We start from the raw sequence: 27,430 nt of genomic DNA, 5'->3' as shown, positions 1-27,430 counted from the left end.
CCGGCCCGGCGTCACTCTGTCCCCGCGGCGGAACGCGACGGGCCAGGGACCCCGCACGGGGTCCCCAGGCTAGGTCTTGCTCCGCCGGAGCAGCGCGGCGTCGGGGACGGGGCCGCCCTGGAACTTGAGGCTCTGCAGGTTGACGTGGGCCCCGTGTCGAAGCAGCGTCTCCACCGTCTTGGCGTGCCGGCCCCGGGCGGCCAGGTGCAGCGCGCTGAGCCCCTGCGCGTCGGCCAGGTCGAGCGCGTCGGCACTGGCCAGCTCCTCCACCACCTCCGCGTGCCCGCCGGCGGCGGCCAGGTGCAGGGCCGTCTGGCCCCGGGGCCCCCGGGCCAGCACGTCGGCCTTCTCCTCCACCAGCAGCCTGACGGTCGCCAGGTGCCCGTTCCGCGACGCCAGGTGCAAGGCGGTGCAGCCCTCGGCGGTCACCGCCTCCTTGCTGGCGCCCCGGTGCAGCAGCAGCCTGGCGGTGCTCGTGTGCCCCGTCTCCGCGGCCACGTGCAGGGGCGTCTGCGAGAGCAGGTTGCAGACGTTGACGTCCGAGCGCAGGTCGATGAGCACGCGGGCCACGCGGTAGTGCCCCCGCTGGGCGGCCAGGTGCAGCGGCGTCCTCCCGTCCAGCGTCTGCGCGTCCACGCTCACGCCCGGCTGCTTGGCCAGCAGCCTGACGACGGGCAGGTGGCCCTGCCAGGCGGCGTAGTGCAGCGGCCCCCAGGCGTCCTTGCCCCGCAGCCCCACGTCGCCGCCCCGGCGGAGCAGGATCCGCACGATGCTCTCCTGGCCGTGCTGGCAGGCCACGTGCATGGGGGTGCGGCCCTCGCAGTCCGCCTCGTTCGCGGAGGCGCTCTTGTCCAGCAGCAGCCGCGTGCTGAACTCGTCCCCGTTCTGGGCCGCAAAGTGCAGGGCCGTCCAGCGGTCCTCGTCCGCGGCGTTGACGCTGATCTTGCGGGCCAGCAGGAGCTCCACGACGCCCCGCACCCTCTTCTCCACGGCCACGTGGAGGGGGGTGGAGCCCTTCCGGTTGGTCAGGTTGGGGTTGGCGTTATTGAGCAGCAGCCACTTGACGCACTCCTCCTGCCCGGCCTCCACGGCCACGTGCAGCAGGCTGGAGCCGCCGTCCACGACCAGGTCGACGTCCTGGGGCTGGAGGATCTTCATCAGCCTGCTGGTGTCCCCGTTCACGATGGCATCCACGAGCTTCTTCTTCTGGACGTCTGTCGTGCCGAGATCTGGGGGAGAGAGATACGAGGTTCGGGCTGCGGGCCGCTCCCAAGGCCTGGCGGGCGCCCTAACGCGGCCCGCGCCTCCCCAGCGGCCTCCGGGTCGCCGCGTGCCCGAAACCACTCAGGAGTCTCCCCCGCCGTGTAATTAGATTTCCGGTGCAGGGGGAAGACCTCGGGCAGGCCAAGGGGCTCCCGCGAACTCGCAAAGTCATTCTAGCTGTCCCGTAGGGTCGTCATCGGATAAGGGCGCAGAACTCGGCCCGTCTGTGCTCAGAAAATGGCGGTGATGGCTAACGTTGCTTCGTTAAGAAAATAAAAATGGGGCGCCTGGGTGGCTCGGTCGTTTGAGCGTCCCCCTTTGGCTCAGGTCACGATCTCACGGTTCGTGAGTTCGAGCCCCGCATCAGGCTCTGTGCTGACAGCCGGGAGCCTGGAGCCTGCTTCGGATTCTGTCTCCCCCCGCCCATCCCTCCCCTGTTCGCGCGCTGTCTTTCTCGCTCTCAAAAGTAAAATAAACATTTTTTAAAAAAAGGAAACAGAATGAAAGGCACAGACCAGGGAGGCGTCCCAGTCCACTTGAGAGCTGACAGTTCCCACAGCAGGGACACCCTCCCAGGGCCACTGGCTGCTCCCCGCCCCAGCCTCCACATGCAGCCTCACCTCTATTTAACGTAAAACTCCCACCACGGTGTCTGGCCTCCGATTTGCGTGAAAGAAGGCCCGCCCCTCCCTCACATGAAACGTTCTCAAGGGGACTTGCACGGGAGGGTGGGGGTATAGGGTGGAATTCGAGAAGACACAAGCCACCCAGACGACATCTGTGTCTTTACGGGAACCGACCGCGCGTGAGCACGAAGATACCATTTGAGAGTATCAGACCCAGAGAGAGTCGTATAGCATACTTCTCTCCCAGAGACGGGGTATTTCCTTCCTGTGCAACCCCATCACCCACCGCTTACCTCCAGTCAAGCCGCCCAGCTGGGCCTTGCCCACCCCTGTGTCTTCGTAAGGTGTTTTCTCAACCCCAAATGCCCTCTTTTGCCCCAAATATTCCACTCTGAAAATCCCAGGAGGCTCAGTGCATCCAGGAAAAGCACTTCCTTCCAGAAGGAGTTCCCTGATCTGCCAGGAAAAACAAACTGCCCCTCCTGCTGGGGTCCGTGTTCTTTCCACGACCCTGGGGCACTTGGCCCCCCTATACCGTTGTCACCCTGAGCATGAAAACCCGTGTTTTCCTCACGGGGCTGCACACTCAGAGGGCAGGACAGGACATCTTAGCCTCCCCGGGGGCAGCAAGGGAGCTACAGTGTAGGGCCGTAGCCTCGGGGTCTCTCATCACACCTCGGGGTCTCTCATCACACCTCATGTGACCTATGTGGGTGCCCCCGGCGGTAACCGTTTACGAGTGGTGGTGACAAAGTGGCCGGGTTCCAACCCAGGACCCGGGGTCCGGCATTTAGGGCAGGGGCACAGAAAAGTCCCCTTCCAAGAGGAAAACCCATCGAAATCAACATAAACAGATAAGGTCACCTAACTGAGAAGAACCCCACGCCAACAGGGAGAATACAGACGGGACCAAGGTGTCATAACGTCCAGGGACAACTCAGCCATCACAATGCACGGCTGAAACAAGCAGAGAGCTCACAGACAAGAAAGTAAAGGGGTATCAGAGAAAGGGGGTACGGGGCTGGCCTCTACACGGGAGAGATCTGCAGGGCGTGGGGTTAGAATCATCTGGACTCCCTCGATACAGGTCAGGGTTCTCAGTCCGCAAACCTGACGCCAGCCCCTACACCTGGTGTCGGCACAGGTGAGAGCTGGCGGCCTGGCCCGTCCCCCTTACGCTTAAGTGATGCCCCCGGAGCCACTCGGCCGGCCGCTCGGCCAGCACCCACCTCCAGATATGGGCCTGGTGAGCCAGCTGTGCCGCTGACTCCCTAGGCCGATTAGCTACGGGAGGCAGAAAGTAAAGAACTGGGTCTGGAAGCTGGATGCCTGCTTCTCTGAGCTGCTCGCGGGCTCCTACGGCCCCTTAGCCAGGCTCACGATTTCCCAGGATACGGCGTCCTCGCTTACCGCCCGTGGAAGGCTCCCGCTCGAAAGACAAGGACAGCGACCCTCTGGAGGAGAAGGCAGAGTCGACAGAGGACACCCCCGAGAGCCTCTTGCTGCTGCTGGCCGACTGCAGCCTGGATTCGGAGCAGCTGCGGCTGAGCTCCTCCGGGCCCGCGAGGGTCTGCGAGGTGCCCGAGTCCAGCTGGGACAGGAGCTCGGAGAGGCTGTAGTTGCTGTCGAAGGTCGGGGCGGAGGCCCGCTTGAGAGGCGAGCACACGGGCTTCTGCGAACCAGGCAGAGGGAGTTGGGTGAGACCCAGCCAGGAGGACAGAGGCGGGGACGGCGGAGGGCGAGGGGACGCTCGGTCCCCAGACAGCCACACAGGGCGCTCAGGCCGTCCCGCCACACGCAGACGCAGGGGAGCCCAGGGACACCGCGCCGGGCCCGCCAGGCAGAGAGGCACCGCTCTGGGGAGAGGCGGGGAGAGACGGCTCCATGAAAACAGGAAGCCCGGCGGCGTGGCCCCCAGCCTGTCACCACAGTGGCGTACGCGCAGTGCCACCTGGACGACGGGTGGACCGTGACCGCGCTGGGAGAATGTGACACCTGAATGCCGGCCGCGCCCACCTGGCAGGTCAGCACCAGCAAGCAGCGGAGGGAGGAGATGGGACCGGGGCTGGGGGTCCCTGCACGCCTGCGCCCCTCCCTCCGCACCGCCTGAGTCCGGCTGGGGGACCGCGTGGGGGCAGGCGCAGGGACGGGCCCAGCCACAGCGTCACCGGTGCGCCCCAATCCAACACGTACCAACGGGGCCTTTGCAAGGGTCTCCCTGACGGGCTTCCAGAAAGGTAGGTCTCTGGAGTGCGATTAAACCCGAGGGTGACTCACGACTCTTCAGGACTCACGCCCACTTGTCCCCGGTCCCCCCTCTCCTTGGGAACTGCCATCCGCTTGGACTTGGTGGCTCCGTGCCCCAAGTCGCACCCGCGAACCGGGTGCCTTGCTCTCCCTTGTCGGTGGGCAGGCCGCCTCCCCCAGACACCTTTGCTCCCCCTCCTCACGCACACGCCCCTTGATGCTCAGACTGTGGGCACACCTCAAGCGTGGACTCATCTCCCGGCCTCACGCGGATGCCTGGGGTGAGTGGCCTCCCGCCACACAGCACGTTAGGAAGTTCGTCAGGCCTCCCTTTGCGAGTCCGCTACGGACACTGAGTTACCCGTAGCCTCGGGGTCTCTCATCACACCTCACGTGACCTATGTGGGTGCCCCCGGCAGTAACCGTTTACGAGCGGCGGTGACAAAGTGGCCAGGTTTCCAAGTCAGGGGCGCGGAGACAGCCAGACCACAGGAGCCCAGAACCCCCCTCCCTGCAACAGGGCCCACACGGCCCTTCTGTTCCCCTGGTTCAAAGAGCATCCAACCAGCAGCTCCTCGAGGTCAAATGCGGGCCCACACCGTTCGCTCTTAACCGCAGACAGGAGGTGGGGACAGGATGGGGCTGGGCGGGAAAGGAGCCTGGGGCCACCAGAGCCGGCCACGCGACCTGCCACCGGCTCCTGAACACAGGACCCTGTGGCTGCTCGCACGGGACAGGGCTCCGCCCGCCGGGTGACCCAAGGGGCCGGTCCAGGCAGCAGGGGAATGTGCAGAAAGGGAGGACTCGAGGGTGAAAACACGAGACCCCCCCCTGCAAATGACACCTCCGGGAAGGTCCCCATTACCGGGCTCTTGGGTTCTAGGGGCTGCTTCGCGTCCAGATCTTGAGCTGTCTCCTTCACATCACCATCGGGTTTCTCACACAGGTCCTCGGTTTCAGACGTAATTTCTTTTGGGAGAAAACGGAAAAGGGCATGTCACTTGGACAATGACTTCCACATTCGCGGCTTACAAGTGCGACTCGGGCGGGTACAGAAGAGGCCGCACCCCAGGGGACCGGTCGGTAATGCAGCTGCCCAGGCTGCCGGCTGGGCAGAGCTCCCAGGTTATCCCCCCCGGAACCTCCGTGGGGGCCACGCGGGGGGCCTACCGTTTGCGACCTGGCGGGGTCGTGCCAGGTGCCAAGGAGGAATCACGGTGTCCCGGTTTCCCAAAGAAGCCCTCCCCAGGGGGAGCCCCGTCTGCAAGAGCCACCAGACCGTGTCCCCACACTGGCCAGGGTGGCCGGCACCCGGCAGGGGACACTCTATCGCTTCCCCCCACGTGCTTTCAACGCTACAATCACTTCCCATTTTATTGAAGTCACTCTGCTAACCCAAGGACGCACCCATTCAAGGCGGGGGCGGGGGCAAGACCCCAAAAGAAATGCAGAGAAAGCCGCAGGTGAGCGGTCTCCTCCGTCCCCTGCAGATGTACCCCTGGTCCGAACCCGTAGCACCGAGCACGGCTCCACCGGGCTGCAGCTGGGGCGGCCGACCGGCAGTGACCGCCCCACCCCGACCCCGCGTGCTGGGGGACCACAGGCGAGCGGCCAACCCGTCCAGGCAGGGCCCGCCCCGCTGCGCCTATCTGCACGGCCTCCCCGACCGGGGCCTGCTCATCGACCCCAGCTCCCGTGCCACGGCAGAGCGATCGCGCCGCGAGCCCCGGGGGCCCCCCGGACTCACCCTGGAAGGTGGGCCGCTCTCGCGGCTCCCCGTGCCAGCACCTCTGCATGAGGCGCACGAGGTTCCCACAGGCCCGCGGCCGGGCTCTGCACACGGGCGGCAGCTCGGGGCGGTGGCCCTTCACCACCTTCACCATGATGCGCAGGATGTTCTTCTCATCTGCAAAGGGAAGGCACCCGGTCAGGGCGGCTCCGCGGGGCTGGGGGCCGTGCTCCGCGCCTTCAGGAGGAAAGGAGCGTGGGGCCGGTGGCAGCCACTTCCTTCGCAAAGCCCACGGCTCCCTCTGGTCCTGATCCTTACGGAGCACGTCTGTTCTCCCGTTTCCAGGCCGCAGAGACTCCCTGCGAGGCACCCAACAGAGCCTGTGCGTTGTATCACAGGGCACATCTTTCTGGGCATCAGACTCCAAGGCGACCAGGGTTCAGAGGAGAAAGTATCAGACGAGACATGTTCCAAAGCAGCCCGCGCGCGCACCAAAGGGAGGCAACACTTAAAAATCACGAAGTCACGTGGGCCAGCCTCCAAGCGAACCCGTATCGCCCTGTGATGACGCAAGAGCCTTCCGAAATTCTGATCTCTACACCGAAACGCAGGCCCCGGGTGCCCCGTGCAGGGAGCCAGCCACAGCGATGGTGTCCCGCGACGCCTGCCCCCTCAGAGCACGCTCAGACCTGGGCTGTATAAACAGGGGGCCTCTCCTCCTGCAAGTCATAATGTGGGGCTCCTCCTGCCCTCTGCTCCGACCTTTATAAGCACAACAAACTCGTTCCTATCACCCAAACCTTGGTCACAGACCAAGGGGCCCAAGGTGACCTTCAGCGGGCCAGACTTTTCTCTCTGCTCAGCCCAAAACCACAACGTCCATCAAGCTGGACTCCGAGTTCCTTGTTCCCAGCAGCCCAGCCCCACCCCCTCCCCGCCCCAGACCCCACAGTTCCCAGCACGCCCACGGCCAGGGAGCCCTGCAGGGGCACCACACGCATGTCAGCAGGCGTGGAAAATTGGCCCCAAGTCACCGGCGCCTGCCAGGCTCCTGGTGCGATGCCGTGTCCCGCCTTCCCGTTAAATCTTGTGCAACAGCTATTGTGGGTATCTACGCGCTATTTCCAGCACACTGGCTTCCAGATCCCTGGAGGCCCTCCGAATGATGGGAAAGCAACGCCCGCGGCGTTTTCTGCTGCCAAACATATGGGAGAAGATCAAGAAACACCTTTTGCTTCTCTGCCTTGAACTCCCCACGTCCCAGGCAGTAAAACACATGGGCCCTGGCTCCCGACGTTTGTATCCCGTACCCGCCTTGGGTGTCGTGTCTGTGGGACAGTCTGGGGTCAGAGCGGACACTGCCACACCAGCACGGATCCGGACCACGGCCTCCACGGAGGGGGAGGAGTCAGGGAGACAGATGGACAGACAACAGACACCAACCCGCACCGGCTCCCAGACCCGAGGCCCCCGCGTTGAGTCTGCTCTGCGTTTTTGGATATTTTTGGTCAAACCACAAAAGAGCGTGAATAACCCACGCGCCCGTGGAGGAAAATGACGAGGCTGAAGAAGCGCTCGATTTTTATAACAAGTCAAGGTATCGGCGCCGGGAAGACAGACCCCAGAACAGTGGCTGCCTGAAGGGAAAGAAATGTCACAGCCCTCGAGGGGAAGGGAGGTGACCCGGGTGTACACGTTTGTGCAAAATCCACTCAACTGTTCTGGAGACGGGCTGCACAGCAGTGTGAAGGTGCTTCCTGCCACTGAAGTGCATGTTTAAAACTGGGTAAGATGGTAAATTTTGTATGTATTTTACCATATGTTTATAAATCCAAAAACAGAATCAGCTGGAAATAAGCGCAGCTGGCAAATCCACAGAGAAAGCAAGCAGGTGGTTCTCGGGGGGCGGGGGGGATGGGCTGGATGGGCACGGGGTTTCCCTTTGCGGGGATGAGAACGTTCTGGTGCTACAGGCAGAACAGCAGCTAACGTACTCGATGTCACCATATTATACACTAAACGGATGAAAGGATGGATTTTATGTCACGTGCATTACATCACACACACACACTCACACACACACACACACACACACACACGAATGAGCTGGCACCTAAATAAAGAAATCCCCTGAACAGACCCCTTCAGATTGCAGCCTTTGCTGAAATGTGAATTATGCCGCAAGACTGCTTGTCTGCATGCAGAGAGGCCGCGGGGCTCCAGGAGGACACGCTGGGCAGCACAGAGCAGTGTCCCCGCTGCCCCACAGGATGGCCCCACCAGCTTCGTGGCCCAGAGCAACTCCCGCACCACCCCCTGTGGGAACGCGGACCGCAGGCACAGCTCAAACAGGACCACGGAGAGCGCCCTCCCGTGTCCCCGGACAGAGGGATGCACTTTCCCCAAAGACAAGCCCACTCACCTGCGAATGGTTTCTTCTGCGTGAGCACACCCCAGATCACAATGGCAAAGCTGCAGGGAAAATCGGCCGGTTAGTATCTGTGAGCAGGACCCTCAAACAAAGTCAAAAGCTCTCCCAACAGCAACTAGCTTGAGGAAGACCACTCCAGAGTCTTCAAAGGAAACAGAGAGAGAGAGAGAGAGACAGGGAGAGGGAGAGGGGGAGGGGGAAAGGAGAGGGGGAGGGGGAAAGGAGAGGGGAGGGGGAAAGGAGAGGGGAGGGGGAAAGGAGAGGGGAGGGGGAAAGGAGAGGGGAGGGGGAAAGGAGAGGGGAGGGGGAAAGGAGAGGGGAGGGGGAAAGGAGAGGGGAGGGGGAAAGGAGAGGGGAGGGGGAAAGGAGAGGGGGAGGGGGAAAGGAGAGGGGGAGGGGGAAAGGAGAGGGGGAGGGGGAAAGGAGAGGGGGAGGGGGAAAGGAGAGGGGGAGGGGGAAAGGAGAGGGGGAGGGGGAAAGGAGAGGGGGAGGGGGAAAGGACAGGGGGGAGGGGGAAAGGACAGGGGGAGGGGGAAAGGACAGGGGGGAGGGGGAGGGGGAAAGGACACTAAGATATTTTCCATGGATGCTTTACACGGGCGCCCATACTGTGGAGCGCATCACGATGGCAGCTCGGATGTGACACCACAGACACGACCACACCAGCTGGGCTTCCAGCTCAGACAGCACGGGCGGGATGGGGCGGGTGGGGACAGGGGGTGGCAGGGGGGAGGGAGGGGAGGAAAAGGACCACCGCTCTGTTGCTGGAACATCAGCTCGTGGGGAGAAGGGCCTGTGTCTGCCTAAGTCACCCCCATCTCGTGGCAGGTGCAGGGCACCAAGACGCCGACTCCGGCCCCGGTGGGGGGGGGGCGGGGCGAGCGGCCTGCTCACTGAGACTTCACAGAAGGCTGTGGAGACAGTAGACGGAGAACACAGGGGGCGGTCCGGCTCACCGTCCTGGGCCCTTTTTTGGTTGTTGGAAAGTATATTTTCCCTCTCTATGTCGTGTATATATAGCTACTCTGAATATACCCCAAAAAGCACAACCTAACAAATTTTTTTTTTTTTTATTTTAAAAATTTTTAAAAAAACAAAACCAGGAGTCCAAACCTGCAGCTGCCACCCTGCACGGAGCTGAGAGCGGCTGCTGACAGAGATGCGGGAATTCTCCTTTGAAAATGAACGCAAGTCTGCAAGTCCAAGAGCTGAAGCTCTCAACTCCAAAGTAAACACAGAACCTCGTTCTCCCCAAACTCTACAAGCCGTGACTAGCCCCCGACGTGCCATTCGCCAGCGGACAGACAGCTCAGAGCCCAGCTAGGCAGGCACCCAATGGTCACCGTGAAACCAGTCTGCCAGGACTCCGGATGCCAATCATGTCAAGAAGGCACAGCTCAGGGCTCTGGGGCTTAGGGTCCCAGTCACCACGCGTGAGACAAGAGCCACAGTGAGGGGCTTAGGCACATGCTCCCTCCTCTCTTCTCCTCCGACTGGCCTGAGTGAGTAAGACCTTCGCAATTTGGAAAAAGGAAGGCGCCAACGACTTGGGGATTATTCTCAAGCACATAAACCCCACCGACGCTGGTTTGCGAACAGCCCCCGATGGGTCTGCATTCCTCTGTCAAAGGTAAGTGACATGAGAAGCATAAGCCACTCACTGGGCCAGAGGGAACTGGGTTCCAGGAGTACAAATCCGCACACGTACAGACACACAGATCACTTCGAGCAGCAGGCTCCCCCAGCAGATGAGCTATAAAACCCGTTTCATAAAAACACTAGAGCGTTTACAGTGTGGGGGCTGGCCACAGAACTGTCTCTAGCTGGCACCAGCCATGACATTCTCCACCCTCGGCTCAGCACTCGCAGGGGACAAGGGTCTCTTGTACACCTGGGGTACGTGGACCGACAAACTACACACCCCAAGCCCTTTCACGTGGTCTCAACCTCACGTCCGATGGCCTCTGGGAATTGAGGTGCAGAGCCCCCGCTTGGGCCCCCACGCACACCCGTCCCACCCTGTCCCACAGCCGTCGCACACCTGCCCCCACCTGCTGTACGCCTGTCACACACCTGTACACGTCGTGCTTGGTGTCGAAGAGCCGGCTCTTCTCCCGGATGCGCTCTGGAGGGAGGTAGGCGATGGTGCCGAACAGACCGTCCATGCTGAGGTCATGGGAGTGGGACAGCCCGTTGCACTTGGCCAGCCCAAAATCGGAAATCTGTAACACAGCAGTCAGACGAGGCTCAGTGGGCTTCGCTGGGGCCTCGCCGAGGGAGGCAAGAGGCTCCATCCCCACCTCTGTGGGGACGTGTGGCACGGTCCCCCGATGCGGCCGTGCAGGCACGGTGGGGAATCCACACCCGAGAGCCACGTCCTGTGCTCCTCCGGGGAGGACAGGAAGGCACGGCCGGCTTGGGAGAAACAAGCCCCAGCTGTTAGGGGCTGGACGGACAGGGACCAGATTCCGCTCTAAGGAAGGGACTCGCTGGGAGACTGAACTCAGGCACGTTTAGCATCTTCGACAGCATCACGTCTGCCCCTGGGAACAGCCCAAGTCGGCCTAGAGGGGAAAGCGACTCTCAGAGTTGTCAGGTTTTCAGGTAACACACGAAAAGCAAGGCCTGGCCCTAAGGCCATCGGCTGTGCAAGGGCCCTGCTGGGGAGACGGGCAGGATGCAGTCTGTTCCTTGAAGGGAAATGTGCCTTCAGAAGCCCTTTAAAATTTGTTTTTGTTGTTGTTAACGTTTATTTGCTTTTGAGAGAGAGACAGAGCAGTAGCAGGGGAGGGGCAGAGAGAGAGGGAGACACAGAATCCGAACCGGGCTCCAAGCTCTGAGCTGTCAGCACAGAGCCTGACTTGGGGCTCGACCCCATGAACCGTGAGATCATGACCTGAGCCGAAGTCAGACGTTTACCCAACTGAGCCATCCAGGCACCCCGAAAAGAATGTTTTAATGTTTATTTATTTTTGAGAGAGAGCTAGACAGTGTGCGAGTGGGTGAGGGGCAGAGAGAGAGGGAGACACAGACTCTGAGCTGTCAGCACAGAGCCCGATGCGGGGCTCGAACCCACGAGCTGTGAGGTCATGACCTGAGCCAAATGCTTCCCCAGGCATCCCCAGATGCCCTTTAAAGCAAACAAAACGCACACCACACAGCCTGGAGGGGGCATTCTGCCCTCTGCCTGGACCTGGAACAATTTGTGACCAATAGGTTCTCACTGGCTCCTTCACCAAATGCAAGGCCCCCAAATAAAAGGTGTGATACGGGGCGCCTGGGTGGCTCAGTTGGTTGGGTGTCCGACTTCGGCTCAGGTCATGGTTCGCGGTTTATGAGTTTGAGCCCCGTGTCGGGCTCTGTGCTGACAGCTCGGAGCCTGGAGCCTGCTTCGATTCTGTGTCTCCCTCTCTCTCCACCCTACCCCGCTCATGCTTTGTCTCTGTCAAAAATAAACAAACATTAAAAAAAGATTAAAAAAAAAGTAAAAGGTGTGATACACCTGCGGGAGCCCACCCACCTGAGGGCACACCTGGACCACCGCTGTGCAGGCCCCACACCTCCACCCCCTTTTCTCCTTAGGGCAAAGGCGTCTGGAAAGCTCACGGGACCCCACAGTGAGGGCGACAACACCATTGCACACTCCCTGTGGGGCGCCAGCCTCCCCCAGCTCCTGTGTAAGTCGAGCCCTTGGAAGCTGGCGGGAGCGAGGTGTGCGTGGGATTAGGTCACACTGACTGGCATAAAGGGACTCGGGATCCACGAGGAAAACTGCCCCTTTGTATCCCCCTTCGAGGCTTAGGAGTGAATCTGAAGCCTTCTGATGACCTCCAGAGCCCCTCTTCAAACGCACCCATGAAGTGATAGGAAACGGGGCTCGGTCAGGCTTCACTGCTGGGCTCACCGTGCCCTCGGGGTGAGCCCACAGCCCGGTGTCATCACTGAGCACAGGGAGAATTTACGAGTGGTGACCCGGTTCTTCAAGGGATCTCTGGCCCCGCCGGCAGGTAGCTGGTGGAGAAAAGCCTGCAGGACTGGGCCCAGCCCTCTGTTCCCGTGACCAGGACGGCGTGGGGCCACGTGAGCAGAGCCAGCCGGGGCATTTCTGGGCGCCTGGCTGCTTGCTGTCATTGCCTGGCCTTCAAGAAATACCCCCAGTCATCACCTCCCCTGCAGACCCACAAAGCAGCTCAGGGCCAACACAGGGCCACACGTGGCAATCTCGAACAAGTCGGTGAGAGCAAATGTTTCAGTTCAAACTCTCAGCTGCTTTGACCTTTTAATCTCAGAAACGGAGCCCGACTGGGGTGCAAGGGTCTCACCCCATGCCCCTACCCCGCTCACAGATTTCTGTTTGTTTCTGCTGTTTGCAGGGAGAGCCAGCCACTTCAAAATATCCGTGGTTCAAGAAAAGAAGCATAAATTCGACATAAAAACAATGGCATCAAAATGCACATCAGAAATAAGTCTCTGAGGGCCGCTGACCCTCCCCCCGCCCCGGGTTCTCCCCCCGCCCTCTCCCACCCTCAGGGCCCTGGCAATCCCAGGATACGCAGAGTATACAGCAAACGGCCTACAAGCTGCTCATACATCTTCACATTCGGCACAGGTCTCAGGGCCGCTCGGAGCTCAGTGCTCACAGGCACCCACAGGTGTCCCGGGGACATGGGCCCTTCTCCTTCCAGGCCCAGCTGGACGAGACCAAAGAAGGGCACGATCAGGGCTGTGCTGGCTACAGAGACAGGCCGTTCAGACCACAGGAGAACAGGGCCCTCAGGGTCCCTCTGGATGTGGTCTGGGCAAACTGGACCAGAAGTAGCCTGAGATTTTAAACTGAGCTATTTCGGCAGGCACCCAGCTGGCTCAGTAGTGGAACATGCAATTCTTGATCTCAGGGTTGTGAGTTCAAGCCCCACATTGGGTATGGAGACTATTAAAAAATATATATATATGGGGCGCCCGGGTGGCTCAGTCGGTTGAGCATCATGGTCATGACCTTGCGGTCTGTGGGTTCAAGCCCCGTGTTGGGCTCTGTGCTGATGGCTCGGAGCCAGGAGCCTGCTTCGGATTCTATGTCTCCCTCTCTCTCTGCCCCTCCCCCGCTCATGCTCTGTCTCTCTCTCTCTCTCTGTCAAAAATAAATAAACATTTAAAAAAAAATTTTTAAATACATCAACAATAAACTAAGCTATTTCATTTTCAACGTGAAATGGGTTCACTCCATTTGCATTTAGTTACTATTAACCTCAGTATTAATTTAACATTAAGTCTCTGTAACACACTTTGCAAGCAAAGTAGGCAGTTGCTGTGAAACCTTCAGCTCTAATCATCCTCTCCGTGTCTGGAGGGGCACAAGGGGACTGGCCAAGCTCACAACTTATGATCTCATCTCAAGATTCCAGATTAAAGTTTTATAAAGTGTGCAGAAAGCAGGCGGCCAATCACTGCAGAGCTCCCGGCCGACTGGAAAGCTCCAACAGCACCCTCCACGCTGCATTTCTGGGAATGAAGAAATGTGCTACGTAAATATGTCATCTGTTTGTCTGGGGCTGAGCGTGGTCACAGAAACGCAGCTCCACCTGGCCCTTGCAGGGAGCTGCGGAAGGGGCCGGTCTGTGCAGAGGCCCAGAGCCCCGCCCGGAAGTGACAATGTCAGCCGTCAGCGTCAGCGAGGCGGGTCCTAAGGTTTCCATCAGCGCCCTCCTGGGTCGCCCCAGGCTCCTTAGGACCCACTCAGCTCTTCAAGGAATCTTCACCATTTACTAAAACCTTCGCAAGCAGCAGGGCTCCCGAGTCAGGTGTTCACAAGGAGAGGGAGAGAAGAGCGTTCAAGCGGAGGGAGCTCAGAGCCAAAGCAGAAGTGACCGACCAGGAAGGCAGGCCCCCAGCGTGTCACAGAGAGGACGGCACTCCTCTCCCCACTGAGCCAGTATCGAGCGCCTACGGTGGACCCGGCACCGGAGACGCTCCCTGGACGGAAGCCACCATCCACGGTGTGCAAAAAAATGACTCTACGGCCACGGAACACCAACCCCGACGGCCCCAACCCCCACCGAGCACGTCCACGGGCCAGGCACTGAGCCATCAGCACTCGGTCATCCTTGACCGCTCATGGCAACACAGAGGTGTGACCCCCACCCACCAGGTGACAGAGCTGGGGGCGGGGGCCGTGCCCGCAAGGAGGGCCACTTGCTCCCCTAAGGGACACTCACATGCCCCAAGCATCCCACATGACCTGCTGAAGAGCGGAGGGGAGAGCGGAAAGCAAGCGGTGGAGATAAAAGCCAGCCAGGCCAAGCACCAGCCCGACCCTGCAGGCGTCTCAGGGACACAGCCACGCACACACCTGTCTGCGTGCCCCGCGCGCACCCAACAGCCGCCTAAGACAAGCACCTTCCCGGCGGCCTCCGTCACGACAGCATTTCAGAACCCCTACCCTGATCTAACTCGGCCTCCTGCTTCCCCTCCCCCTACACAACCTAGAATTTTCCATGACTCTTCTGCCTGTGCCCCCCTCCCGACTCCTGATAGCAGCAAAGGCCGATGCTCTCTGAAGACCCGGTCTCTCCCAGTGACACCCCCCCCTCCCAGCCGGAGTTCTGGAAGGAACTCCTCCTCCAGCCCACAGGCTGCCTGTGGGACACCTACTGCCAGGACACCTATTCCGCCCTCGTGTGATGCCCACGGGCCGCAGGCTGGGTACCTCTCATATGCAGCAGCGGGCTGGGAGGGACAGCAGGACTCCAGAGACCGCTGAACCCGACCGTGGCCTCAGCTGGATGACCAGAGCCCGGGAGACCCTGGTTATGGTTTAACCCCTCTGGGCCTCAGCCTGGCAGGTGGCCAGGCCACCGTCCAGAGTACCTCCTGCCAGCGAGGTCCCTGGCACACGACAGAGGTCTGTCGCTGCTTCCTCGTTCTCGTGTATATTCGAGCCTGAGATCAAAAGCTTCATTCTTGGGGCGACTGGGTGGCTCGGCAGTCGGGTAAGCATCCGTCCCTCGGTCTCAGCTCAGGTCATGATCTCACAGTTTGTGGGTTCGAGCCCACGTCAGGCTCTGTGCTGGCAGGTGCGGGGAGCCTGCTTGGGATTCTCTCTCCCTCCGTCTCTGCCCCTCCCCCACTTGCACTCTCTCTCAAAATAAATAAACTTTAAAAAGAAAAGAAAAGAAAAAAAAAAAGGCCTCATCCTTCGCTTGGTGCCCACAGGAGCACCCTCCTTGATAAACCCTGGAATGTCAGCGGGGGCAGAGGCTCCACACCGGAAGCCAGTGCACCAGCCGGAAAGAAACTTGGCTCTAGCAAAGACAGAACCCCTGTGGCACCCATTCGAACCAGGAGAGCTCGTCCATCTGGCAGCGACAATCTCATTTTGGAGCGACTCCTAATCAAGGGACAGTCTGCAGTCACTGTCCAACGTGGACATGAGTCTCCCCATCGGCCTCAGGCTGGCCAGGTACGCCACAAAGGTGGGGTGCCTGTGCCCCCTGGTCCCACCTCTCCTTCTAGACAGAGCCCACGGGCATGGCTGGACTGAACTCAGGTCCCTCCTACCCCTCAGACCAGCAAGGGAGGGGCTCCTTCAAGCTCCCTGTGACCAGCCAGGAGAGTATACAGGCGAGTCCCTTCCCGGTTCCCGCAGGGCCCAGGAAAGGGTTCAGGCCACCGCTCGCGGGTCCTTCTCACTCGCTCACAAGCCGGGCACAGGGAAGGGAGGCGGCAAGTGCATTCTGCGGGCCAGCGCACGACCCCGGGCCTCCTGAACCACGCAGGGAAGGCCCGTGACCTGCGTCCCCCCTGGTGGCAACGACAGAGCCCGGGACAGAGGAGAGACAAAGAAATACAAACCGGACAGCGTTACTAGCTACAGGCCCAGGTGGCTGGTACCTGGTATTTAGTTCCACCGTCCCTCGTACTTCTCTGTGTTTTATAAACTTACCAAAAAAGAGTAATAATGATAGCAGACCTCAGAGGCCTCACACGACGAGAAGAGGATGAGCCCCTCCGGAGCCTCGTTCCAGGGAGCGCCCCACGCCCCCCCGCCGCCATCCCTGAGACCACAGATGGGGGTGCAGCGGTCTCCGCCCCCCCCCCCCCGGTCGGATCCCTAACCGGCCTTCACGAGACGTCCAGTGAGACCGGAAGCCACAAACCCACGAGCTCTTTTCTTCCAGAGTGCTCAGGATTTAGGCCCATGCTCCAGGATCCGCGGGGGTGGGGGGTAACCGTGTGCGTAAGGGTCCATTTTCCAGCTATACGTTTCGTGGAGCCTGGGGGTGCTGAGTCCTTATGTCCTCCCCCGGCCCCACTCAGAGCCTTCCCCCGCCTCCAGCCGCCTGGGGCCTGGAGCCGGGCGGGTCCTACCTTGACATGGTAGTGGGCGTCCAGCAAGATGTTTGCGGGCTTGAGGTCCAGGTGGAGGAGAGGCGGGGACATGCAGTGCAGGAAGTTCATGCCCACGGCCGTCTCGTGGACGATACGGAAGCGCAGGTCCCACGGCAACGGCTCGGAGGCCAGCAGCTTCTCCAGCGAGCCGGTCTCCATGTACTCCATGACCAGGCCGGCCGGCTCCCGGCATATGCCGTACACGGGCAGGATGTAGCGGAACTTAGCCATCTCCATCTTCTTGGCTTCTTCCAGAAGCTCCACGCGCTCCCTGGAAAAGTTGGCAGACGTGAGACGTGGGAGGCGCTCGCCCAGGCCCCGACACGCGGCGCCAGGTCCGCGGGCCGAGCAGGTGACCCGGGCACACGGGGCTCCCCGCGATGCCACAGAACCACACTCGGGACGTCCCGGGGCCATCGGCCCGACGGCCACTCAAACGCTTCTGCGCATCGCGGGTCACCGTACGCGAGGAGGACGGACATCCCATCCCGATGAGCATCTGGGAACGCGCAGTCAGCACCCCGGGGCCACCGAGCCAGGGGGGCCGATGCTGCCACCCCTCCTCCCGGGCTGAGGGGACACACGATGCCATGTGACTGAAGCCGCAACAAAGTGTCCGTCCAAAGAACCCAACTCATCTAGTTCAACACGTAGCCGGCCCGGTGGGCCCTCCTTCAGGCCCCACACTGGTGCTTGTGGGGCATCAGCCGGTGAAGCCAGGTCTACAGGCTGCGGCCCGAGAGCCCCCTTTATTCCAACCACGTTTTCAGTCGTGGTAAAGACACGTAAGTCACATTTTCACCATTCCCAAGGGTACAGTTCGCAGGCATCACGTGCACACACGCCCGACACCCAAGCCTCGTCCGTGGTCCCAGCAGACACCCTGTACCCTTTCCGCAGGAACCCCTTCCTCCCGGCCCCGCCCACCCCTCGTCCACTTCCTGTCTCCGTGAACCACTCCACGCACCTGACCTAAGCGGAATCACACAGGATCTGTCCTTCTGCGCCTGGCTTCCTTCGCTCAGCACCTCAGCGTAATGTGATCCTGGTTCAGCCGCGTTGTGGCAGGTGTCAAAACCTCACCCCTTTTCACGGCTGTATGACGCTCCATTGCACGAACACGTTTTACGTATCCAGTCGCCCGCTGATGGGCGCTTGGGCTGCCGTGAATAACGCCGTGTGTCTGTGTGCACAGGTGCACAAACACCCGCTCGCTTTCAGCATTCTGGGCTACACACACACCCAGGAACGGGGTGACTCGGGCCATGTGATAATCCGATGCCTAACCTTTTCAGAAACCACCAACCACCGCGCACAGCCTGCCTCCGGTTCTGTAAAGAACTTCCTGGAAGACGGTCTCACCCATTCACGCCACGTGGGCTGTGGCCACTTTCTCGCTCAAGGCAGAGACCAGCAGTCTGCAGACCTCGACACGTTTACTCCCTGGCCCTCCATGGAAAGTGCACCAGCCCGGGGTCTAAGGTCACTTCCGGGTGCAGCCCACGGACTCAGATTAGAATCCCCGTATCCTGCTCTGTGTTAGCCTCATGGGGCAAAAGTCCCAGAGCCCATCCAGGAAAAGGGGCTGAATCGCATAAGGACAGGGCTCGGCCATGCACCATCTAGGTCGGCGGCTGTTAGAACTCGACACGGCAGAAAGCAACCCGAAAACTGGCTGAGCTGGGCTCCGTTCCCACGTGGACACCAGGTGCCCCGACGGGATCTCAGCCCCTCTGACTCCCCATCCGGCCCCTGCATTTGGGAGCCTCATGTGAGCATATGGCCAGAAGCTGTACAGTGGGTGTCTCGGGGGGAGAACCCCTGAGGGTAGACCAGTGATTCTCGTGGAGGGACAGCTTTGCCCGCCGGGGACACCGAGCGCTGTCTGGGACATTTTGGGTATCACAACTCGGGGCTATGGCCGGCATCCAGTGGGTAGAGGCCAGGGATGCTGCTTAACAACCCACAATGCATAAGACAGCTCCCAAGACCAAGAATTACCCAGCTCCTCCTATGCAAACAGTGCCAAGTCTAAGAACCCGGCATGTAGACAAAGCCAAGTGCATCTCGGCCAAATTTAAACTAAACCACTACAGTCTGGAATTGCCCACTAGGTACTCTCAGCATTTATTTTAATTTTCGTCTGCTTCTGTGGTCAACTAATATTCAACAAGGGAGCCACGAACACCCAATAAGGAAAGGCTGGTCTTCCCGACAAATGGCGCCCGGAAAACTGGAAAAACACACGCAGGATGATGAACTTGGGACCCTAGTTCACAACACACACGAAAATTAACTCACAATGGATCAAAGTCTTAAAAATAAGACCTGATACCATAAAACTGGAAGAAAGCATTGGAAAAAGCTCATTAATACCCATCTTGGCAATGACCTTTTGGACACGACACCTAAAGCACAAACAGCAGAAGCAAAAATCAGCAAATGGAACTCCATCAAACCCAGAAGCTTCTGCACAGCAAGGGAAACAGGGAACAAAATGAAAAGGCAGCCTACAACATGGGAGAAAAATTTTGCAAACCACACACTGGATAAGACGTTAACATCCGAAATAGATAACAAATACGACTTAATTAAAGAAGAAAACATCGGATTTAAAAACGGGCAAAGAACGAAACAGACGTTTGTCCAAAAAGGATGTCACAGTGGCCAACAGGCACGTGAGAAGATTCTGAATATCACTAACCATCAGGGAAACATGAACCAAAACCACAAAGACGTATCAGCTCACACCTCAAGAAAGTTAAAGCAGAACTACGATACAATGCAGTAACTCTGCTTCTGGGGATATACCCAAAGGCAGTGAGAACAAGACTGCTGCAAGATCTCTGCACGCCCATGTTTATCGCGACAGCCAAGCTGTGGAAACAACCCCAATCAATGCCCATTTAAAAGGAAAAAAAAACCAACAAGGTGTGGCACATAGACATAACGGACTATTATTCAGCCATGAGAAAGGAGGATATCCACGGGGCACCTGGGTGGCTCAGTCGGTTGAGCGTCCAACTCTTGATTTCAGCGCAGGTCATGATCTCATGGTTCGGGAGATCGGGCCCTGCGTCGGGCTCTGCACTGTCAGTGTGGAGTCTACTTGGGGTTCTCTCTCTCTCCCTGCCCCTCTCCCATGCACTCTCGCCCTCTCTCAAAATAAATAAAACATTAAAAAAAAAAAAAAAAAAGGAGGCTATCATGCCATTTGCAACAACCAGATAGACCTTGAGCACATCATGCTAAGCAAGATACACCAGAGAACATACTGATATCACCTATATGTGGAATCTAGAAAAGAGAAGAAATGGTGGTTACCAGGGGCAAGACGGTGGGCAGATAAGACTGATGGCGTTTAAAGGTATAAACTTGTAACAAGGGCTAAATGGCCATAAACATACAGTTTATTCAACATACACAATAAGTATGTAATATGATAAATACGACTCCAGTGGCAACCATATCACAATACACACACACACATCAAAGTAACACAGTATTCACCTTAAATTTACGCAATGTTACACATCAAATGTATCCAATAAAAAAATATTTAATCTGAAAAAACAAAAAAGTTCATCTGTTTTCCCTGCAGAACAGGTGCCAGGTGCCAGGCGTGTGTTGGAGAACATGCTTTCTAATAAACTCCTGAAGGAAAAGTCTAGAATCACATGCCAGACATGCCCTACTGCAGCCGGGAACCGAGCAGACCCAGCATCTGCGTACCACCAATGCAGGCTGGGGTGGCCTCAGGGACTCCCCCTGAAATGCCGGTTCCGGCACAAGCAGCCCTGCCCGTAACCCACCAGAGGGGCTCTTCTGGAGCCTGGATGCACCCGCTCCTGACCTCCCCGCCCACACCTGCTCCCATTTGCTAGTCTGATGCAGAGTTCCAACACTGTACCCACCAAACAAATTCATTTCTTATTCCTTTGACCTCCTCTCTGAGACTGCATGCTGCCAGGCTTCCCACACGTGTGTGAAAACATTTGCCAGGGAGGAAGGCCCGCCGGCAAGGAGGAGCCGGGATTACAGGTCATCGGAGGCTGCAGCAACCCAAGCTCTGCCTGCGTTGAGCACCTGTGCCTAAGGTGGTCGTCCCAGCTCCAGGCGGAGAGAGAGAACGGGGCAGACACAGGGCACATTTTGGAGGAGAATCAATGAGACTTGACGACTGATGGGTATGGAGGAGAGAGAGGTAGCAAGGGCACCCCCCGCACCCCGATCTCTACCAGGAGTCACCGGGCAGGTCCTCCTCTCTGCGAGGGGAAGCATCCCGGAGAAGGGAGAGAAGTCGGTGTTGGGCACACTCGTGGAGGCAAAGAATCCCCACTGGCCTTCGGAACAAGTGGGCCACATTAGGACACACCAGGATTGAAGTATTAGACCACTATGACACAGAACTGAGTTCAGCACGGCTTGCTTGCTTAGCTCTCTGGTTAAACGGCCAATTAATGGAAAGCACAGCGTCCACAAGAGCGCAGTGCTGCGTGTGGGGGTCCCTGGGCCGGGCTGAGAGTGGCTCCGTCCCCTCTGGGTCCGGGCTCGGCTGGCTCTGGCCACACAGAGGCAGACCCCCCGCCCTGTGCCTGGTCTCCACGGGTGTCTAAACGCAGGAAAGGCTAGATGTCAGCAGCAGGCATCGTTAGAAAGCCCGTCATCTAAAGAGAGAGAAAACGGCATCCCTGGGCCCATCTCTTCCGTCCTCCTCCCGGAAGACCTGCTTATTACACTGAACCAGGACAACTACCACTCCTAACATGACTTAGTACCAGGGGCTACCTCTCCTCCCTATTTTGCTAAGAATCACGGTTATAGGGGACGCCTGGGTGGCTCAGTCGGTTGAGCGTCCGACTTCGGCTCAGGTCACGATCTCACAGTTTGTGGCTTCCAGCCCCGCGTCGGGCTCTGTGCTGACAGCTCGGAGCCTGGAGCCTGGAGCCTGCTTCGGATTCTGTGCCTCCTTCTCTCTCTGCCCCTCCCCGGCTCACACTCTGTCTCTCTCTCTCTCTCTCTCAAAAATAAAAACATACAAAAAAAATTAAAATAAATGTGCTCATATTGGGGGGAAAAAAGAGTCAGTGTTTTAACTTGTCTGTTCCTGTTGCTTTTTTCTTTTAAACTGGCTGCCTGGCCACCCCTCCCTGACCCATGTGTGTCCTTGGGTGCCACTGTGCCCACATGGCACTGGCCTGCGTCCTGCCCTCCCCCCAACCCCGGGGATGAATAGAGACCCTCCCCCCCGACCTTGCAGTGTGAACCCGCGTGAGGCTGTCCTCCTGGCCTGCAGGTTTTGAGGAGCCGATCGACGGCTCAGGTATTTACAGGCTGGACAGTAACGAGGGTCATCTTCGGGCTGGAGACACCCTCCATCTGGGTGGAGATGAGCCTCCGCCCAAGCCTGACTGATAACAAACGTATTCTGGGAACAAAGTCAATTACATCAAGGCCGAACTTCTCATTAAATGCAGGCTCTGAGCTACCCTGCAAATAAAGCGTTTTCTTCCATTTGCCCAAAGGGCATAATACATAAACCAGGGTGACTTCTGATTGTCGGGCTCATTAGCGCCTTAAGAGCCTCCTTAAGAGCCTCGCTGGCAGATCAGTCGCTGGCAGATCAGTCACTCTCGCTCCCCGATCCCCACCCCCCCTCCGCCCAGGCAGCTGCCCCAGTTCAGCAAGTTCACTGCTCCCCCTGCCCCAGGCCCTTTCCACTGTACGAGGCCATGCACCTCAGTTTAAAAAAATCAAAAAGGGCCCCGCGGTGCTGGTTTGCTCCCAAATGCTGATCACAGCTTGAATGTTCGAAGAACCCTCTTTGGAAGAATGTCAAGCAGGACAACTGACCACACATGTAAGGGCCTCTCACCAAGGAAAACCAGGCAGTGTCCAAGGACAAATGTTTTCCCGACAACTCTATCAGAACGCCTTAGAGCAGGGGCGCCTGGGTGGCTCAGTCGGCTAAGCGTCCGACTTCAGCTCAGGTCATGATCTCGCGGTTCGTGAGTTCCAGCCCCGCGTCGGGCTCTGTGCTGACAGCTCAGAGCCTGGAGCCTGTTTCCAATTCTGTGTCTCCCTCTCTCTCTGACCCTCCCCTGTTCATGCTCTGTCTCTCTCTGTCTCAAAAATAAACGTTTAAAAAAAAAAAAAAAAGAATGCCTTAGAGCAGAGAAGATCCCGCCCATCACCACGCCTCCCTGGGGCAAGGAAGGGGGGGGGGGTCCCAGGACAGCCTCGGGGAGGTCTCAGGGGACAAGGAGACCCTTCACACAGGCCTGGGGAGCGGGGTTCCCCAGGGCCCCCCAAGCGCCAGCACTGATTTTGTTGAAAAGGCTCTGCACCATTTTGCACCCCGTTCCCTCCCTAGTAATCCAAATCCAAGTGTCCCCAACCTCTTGGCTTTCCCTTAATTGCTCCGGGGACAATCCCCCCCCCCCCCACACCTACGCCCCAGCAAGAGCCACAGGCTTAGGGAAGCTACACCCCCAGCCCAGGTGGATAACCCGGGTGGCATCTGCAATTCAATGAGCCTGAAATAAGCCTTAGTAGGGAGCCCGGGTCAGGACTGAAACATGCCCCTCAAACCGCGCCCCCCCCCCCCCGACTGTTTTTCGTTTGTTTGTTTGTTTGTTTTGTCAACAGCAATTATTTATTTTAAATATACTTTCCCTCCAAGCAGTGTTTCTGGCTCATGTTGGTGACAACACAGAAGAAACTACTGACCCAGTACTGTGAGCACTATCACCACTAGGGGACCTGAGGGTCCCCGGTGCGGTTGGCGCCAGAGCCACGGAACTTCAGGCTCCGTCTCCGTCCGGGTCCACACCATCAAATCCCGTTTCTTCGCCGTTAGGAGCAGAGTTCGAGGCCACCTGGATCCACAGACATCAGTCTTAGCGCAACCTAAACACTGTGACGTCCTCCCTGCAATTAGGCAAATTCGGCAGGACTGGTGTCACATTTCTCTTCTGTAATCGTTTCAAAACAGGCTCCTTTTCTTCACCATTTGGGGAAAGGTTATTAATTCCGTTTCCGGGCAGGAATGCACAAAGCACCCCCACCCCCAGGACCTCCGAGATGGAAAACCTCTGGACGTTCACAGGACTAAGCTGGGGTTCAATTTGTCCAATACTTTCTCAATAGCACTTAGATTAACCCAATTTTTTTTCCCTCATTTAGGACAGGTCTCAGCATGTCTTTCCCACCCCAGGGAGGGCATCGGGGTAGGGGAAAATATCAGAAATATCATCAGACAGACCGTTTCTAAAAGACAGTTTCTAAGAAGCCAGAGGCTCCCCCCTCCCCTCAGAAATTCCAAAGATGGGCCGATGGTGAGGGAGGGACGAGGCTTCCCTTTCCGGAAGCACTGACGGCAGAAAAGGGGAAAGTAGAAAGTAGGGGACGAAAGGGTGGCGGTCTCTGGACGTCAGGGGAGTAACACACCGTGGGAGGAGAGAAGGGGGGACCAGCCCCGAAGAGCTCCTAGAGGGAACCAGCTTTGGGGAAGGCAGCAGGAAACATGGTTTAATCCTCGGTTAGCGGATGCCTCCAGGCCAGGCCTACTCGAGCACCAAGCCGGGGATGCTCCCAGGGAGCCTCCGAGGGTTCCCACACTGCTATTTTTAAAACTGACAAGAAGCAGGCTTGTCAGATCATCAGCTCTGCCGTTGCAGACTGGGGGTTTGCTCGGGCTCGTCCGGACTAGCCAGTGCGGATGGCGCCTTCGCTGCGGGCCGGCGCCCAGGCCAGGCACTCTGTTATTCAGGGCTTCGTCTTAGCCCAAGGGAGGGGCGGGAGGCTGGAGGACGGGGGCCTCTGGGGTCACTTGTGCTCTCTACACGGTAACCTGCCCAGCCCTAGACCTCACCCTAGCGCTCACGATCCCCCCCATCAGGGTTAGCCAGGGAGGCCACGTGTCTCCCCCAAGCCACCAGCCATGCCCATAAGGAGTGGGAAACGCAGATCAGTAGGGTGTCACTTGTGAAATTCCAAGAAGGTCCCCTTGGAAGCTCCTATGGCAGGTGCTTCGGTGGCCCCTGCCTCCCCCCCCACCCCTTCCTCAAGGTGGCCCCTGATCTTCCCTGCACAGAACTCTGTGCTCACAGGCTTGAGGCAGCCTGCTGCTCCCAGGAGCCTGGGGCACCTGCTTGGGGGGGGGGGGGGGGGGTCGTGGATAAAGTCTGCGGCCAGGGCAGCAGTAGGGCTGGAGGCTTCACCCAGAACCCCAAGAAAACCCTGTTCCCCACTCCACTTCAGGGAACACATTGCGGGGTGGGGATGGGGGGCAGCACAACCACCATTTCAAAGTCTAGATGCGACTGTGCAAGGCACCCAGCCCCTCCTGCACAACACAACCCCACCCCCACCCCCACCCCACCCCCGAACCTGGAGCTGAATTCAGTCAATCATTAACTTCTGGCTTCACACACAAAGAGCAGGGGGTTAACCGTCGTCTCAAGCAGAGAAATCAGCCAGTGCTGCAAATACAGAACCCCGGCCTGCCCTACCGGGCCGGCAAAGTGCGAGAGGTGACTCTCTTCCTGTTGGGCGATGCTGACCTCCACGGGGCCGCCCGCTAACATGCCACCACCTGCCTGGCTCGGGCAGGGCAGGAAAGGCTTCCAGTTAAAGGACAAAACACTTTTCAACCAGGCTATGCGATATCCTAAGTGATCCGCGTCAAGTAGAGAAACCCTACCTCCTCCTGGGCCACCCAAGAAAGAAGGGCCTGGTGGCTGAAAATAACAGATTCTGAGGGTGCCGGCTGGGGAGTCAGCCTGGGTGCATCCTTGGTTACTTTGCTCCTCCAAGAAACCCGTGTGAAAAACGTTGCTGGTGAATAAAACTCGCTTTGACCAGAAGACTCCGTCAGACCAAGGTCCCCAGAGCATAAAAATGTCGCTATGGCGAGGGTCTCGCCTTTCAGGATCTGACCGCTGGCTGGTATTCAACGCGGGTCGGATTTCATCAAAATAACCACAGCGCCCCTCCCTCCCGGCCTGAGAAGTTCCCAGGATCCACGGCATAGAGGGGGAGGGACGGCTTGCACAGCCCCTCACCTCTGTGATGTTTCTATGACACTTGTCACCACTCTACTGCCAGTTTCCAAGTAACACTGGGTTTGAGGCTCACGGCAAGAGGTCACCCAGAGCTCTCCTGCCCAATCTCCTAGGCCAGGATGAAAATACGAGGGCAGCGAATGCGCGGGGCCTAGTACCTCACGCTGCAGCAGAAAACACTGCAATCCGTTTACCTTAGTCCTGGGGACTCAAACAGCCCCGGGGAGGGGACGTCACCACCAGCGAGAAGCTGGGGTTTGGAGGCCCCATCGCTCAATCAGCCGAGGATTCAAACCCAGGCGCTGGAGACAGCAAAGGCTATGAGAGGTTTCACAGGAGCTGTTTTCCTTTGTGTGTTCGGTAGGGACTCCCTAAGGGGGAATCTCCGCACGGAATACAAACCCAACTTCCTCCTAGAAGGCACACTTTCACCACATAATTTAAGTGCGGTCCACTGAAGTTTACATATCAACTAAGTTTACCTATCAACTACTACAATGCAAACGTAAAAGGCGGCATTAAAACCAGAACTGCTTCTCAAGACCCTCTCCCCCCCCACCCCCCCTCCAACTCCACCCCCTTCCCCCCAAATTAAGCACAGACTACAATCCACCGGCCCTGTTTCACAGGGGTGGCTTCGCGTCCTTTCCAATCGTGGTTAACTGAGTCCCCGTGTTAGGCCGGGACAGGCAGGTTCTTGGACTGGGGCGCTGGGGTGCAGGAGGGCGCTATGGCTCGACCACAAAGCGGGTTAATGTAAAGCCCTCCCCCCACCCCCCACCAGGGGCTCGGCCTGGAAATCAAGTCAGCCAAAGCTAGAGCGCGAGGTCAGGGAGCGCTGGGCGCAACCCCCCGCCCCCCACCCCCGGGGCCGTCTGCCGGACCCCAAGGCCAAGCCCGAGTTCCGTGGCTGCGGAAGCCCGGCCAAGCCAAGCCCAGTGCTTCCGACCGAAATAATTACCGTCTTATACCAATTTGTGCTCCAGCGTAAATTACTAAGTAAGTCGAAGGGAGTCTAACTAACTCACAAAGCCCAGATCCCCACACGGCAATTTTTCTAAGCCGGGCGCAGACCGCAGCGCCCAGGCGGGTCGCGGGCGGGCCGGACGCGCCTCCGAGGGGCGCGGGTCCAAAGCCCGGAAAACCCGAGGCTTCACGCGAAGCTCGCTAGCACCGGGGTGGCCCCACCGGGCACCTCGCAACGTTTCGACCAAACGCGGCCCCTCGAAGCGGGAGCCGCAGCCGGGGACCCGGAGCAGCTAGCTCGCCGCCCCGGCCTCCGCGTCCCTCGGGCCGGGCAAGCGGCGCGGACACCGCTTTCCCTCCGAGGGCTCCCGAGGCGACCCAGGTGGAGAGGAGCCCCCCCCCCACCCCGGAATCCAAGCGCCCGGACCCCCGCCCGCCGCGGCGCGCAGCAGCCAGGCCCGGCCGCGTCGCCCGCCCCAGCGCCCCCGCCCGGGCCGCTGACCTGTCGTCGACGTGCAGGCTGGGCGAGCACTTGATGGCGAGCCACGTCTTCCAGTGGACATGGCGCACCTTGTACACCTGCCCGAAGCCGCCCGAGCCGACCTTCTCCCAGCCGGCGAACTCGCCCGCGTCGAAGGTGCGCAGCAGCCCCAGGGCCCACGGGCTCCCGCTCTCGCCCTCCATCGCGCGCGTCTCGCCGCCGCCCCGCGCCGCCGCG

The 27,430-nt window shown here is 59.0% G+C and overlaps 1 protein-coding gene across 1 annotated transcript; it reads right to left on the bottom strand.

Moving 5' to 3' along the window:
* Positions 1-27,430, bottom strand: RIPK4 (receptor interacting serine/threonine kinase 4). The gene is made up of 8 exons (XM_042999127.1): positions 27,215-27,430; positions 16,661-16,952; positions 10,370-10,518; positions 8,288-8,337; positions 5,884-6,042; positions 5,002-5,105; positions 3,300-3,561; positions 1-1,229 (listed from the first exon to the last, which is right to left on the bottom strand). The coding sequence occupies exons 1-8, from the start codon at positions 27,394-27,396 to the stop codon at positions 70-72; spliced, it is 2,358 nt and encodes a 785-aa protein (XP_042855061.1). The 5' UTR covers positions 27,397-27,430; the 3' UTR covers positions 1-69.

Source organism: Panthera tigris, chromosome C2, assembly GCF_018350195.1.
Source record: "Panthera tigris isolate Pti1 chromosome C2, P.tigris_Pti1_mat1.1, whole genome shotgun sequence".
Taxonomy (NCBI): domain Eukaryota; kingdom Metazoa; phylum Chordata; class Mammalia; order Carnivora; family Felidae; genus Panthera; species Panthera tigris.
Note: the sequence above shows the minus strand (reverse complement) of the source record. Positions and strands in the feature narration are given on the sequence as shown.

What these genes read in the sequence shown, in the direction of transcription:
- RIPK4 (XM_042999127.1), bottom strand. Translation starts at nt 27,396, where the DNA reads ATGGAGGGCGAGAGCGGGAGCCCGTGGGCCCTGGGGCTGCTGCGCACC. An exon ending in GCAGAAGAAACCATTCGCAG is followed by an intron (nt 6,043 to 8,287) that starts GTGAGTGGGCTT and finishes TTCCCTTTGCAG; the next exon opens with ATGAGAAGAACATCCTGCGC. An exon ending in GCGGGAGCCTTCCACGGGCG is followed by an intron (nt 1,230 to 3,299) that starts GTAAGCGAGGAC and finishes TCTCTCCCCCAG; the next exon opens with ATCTCGGCACGACAGACGTC.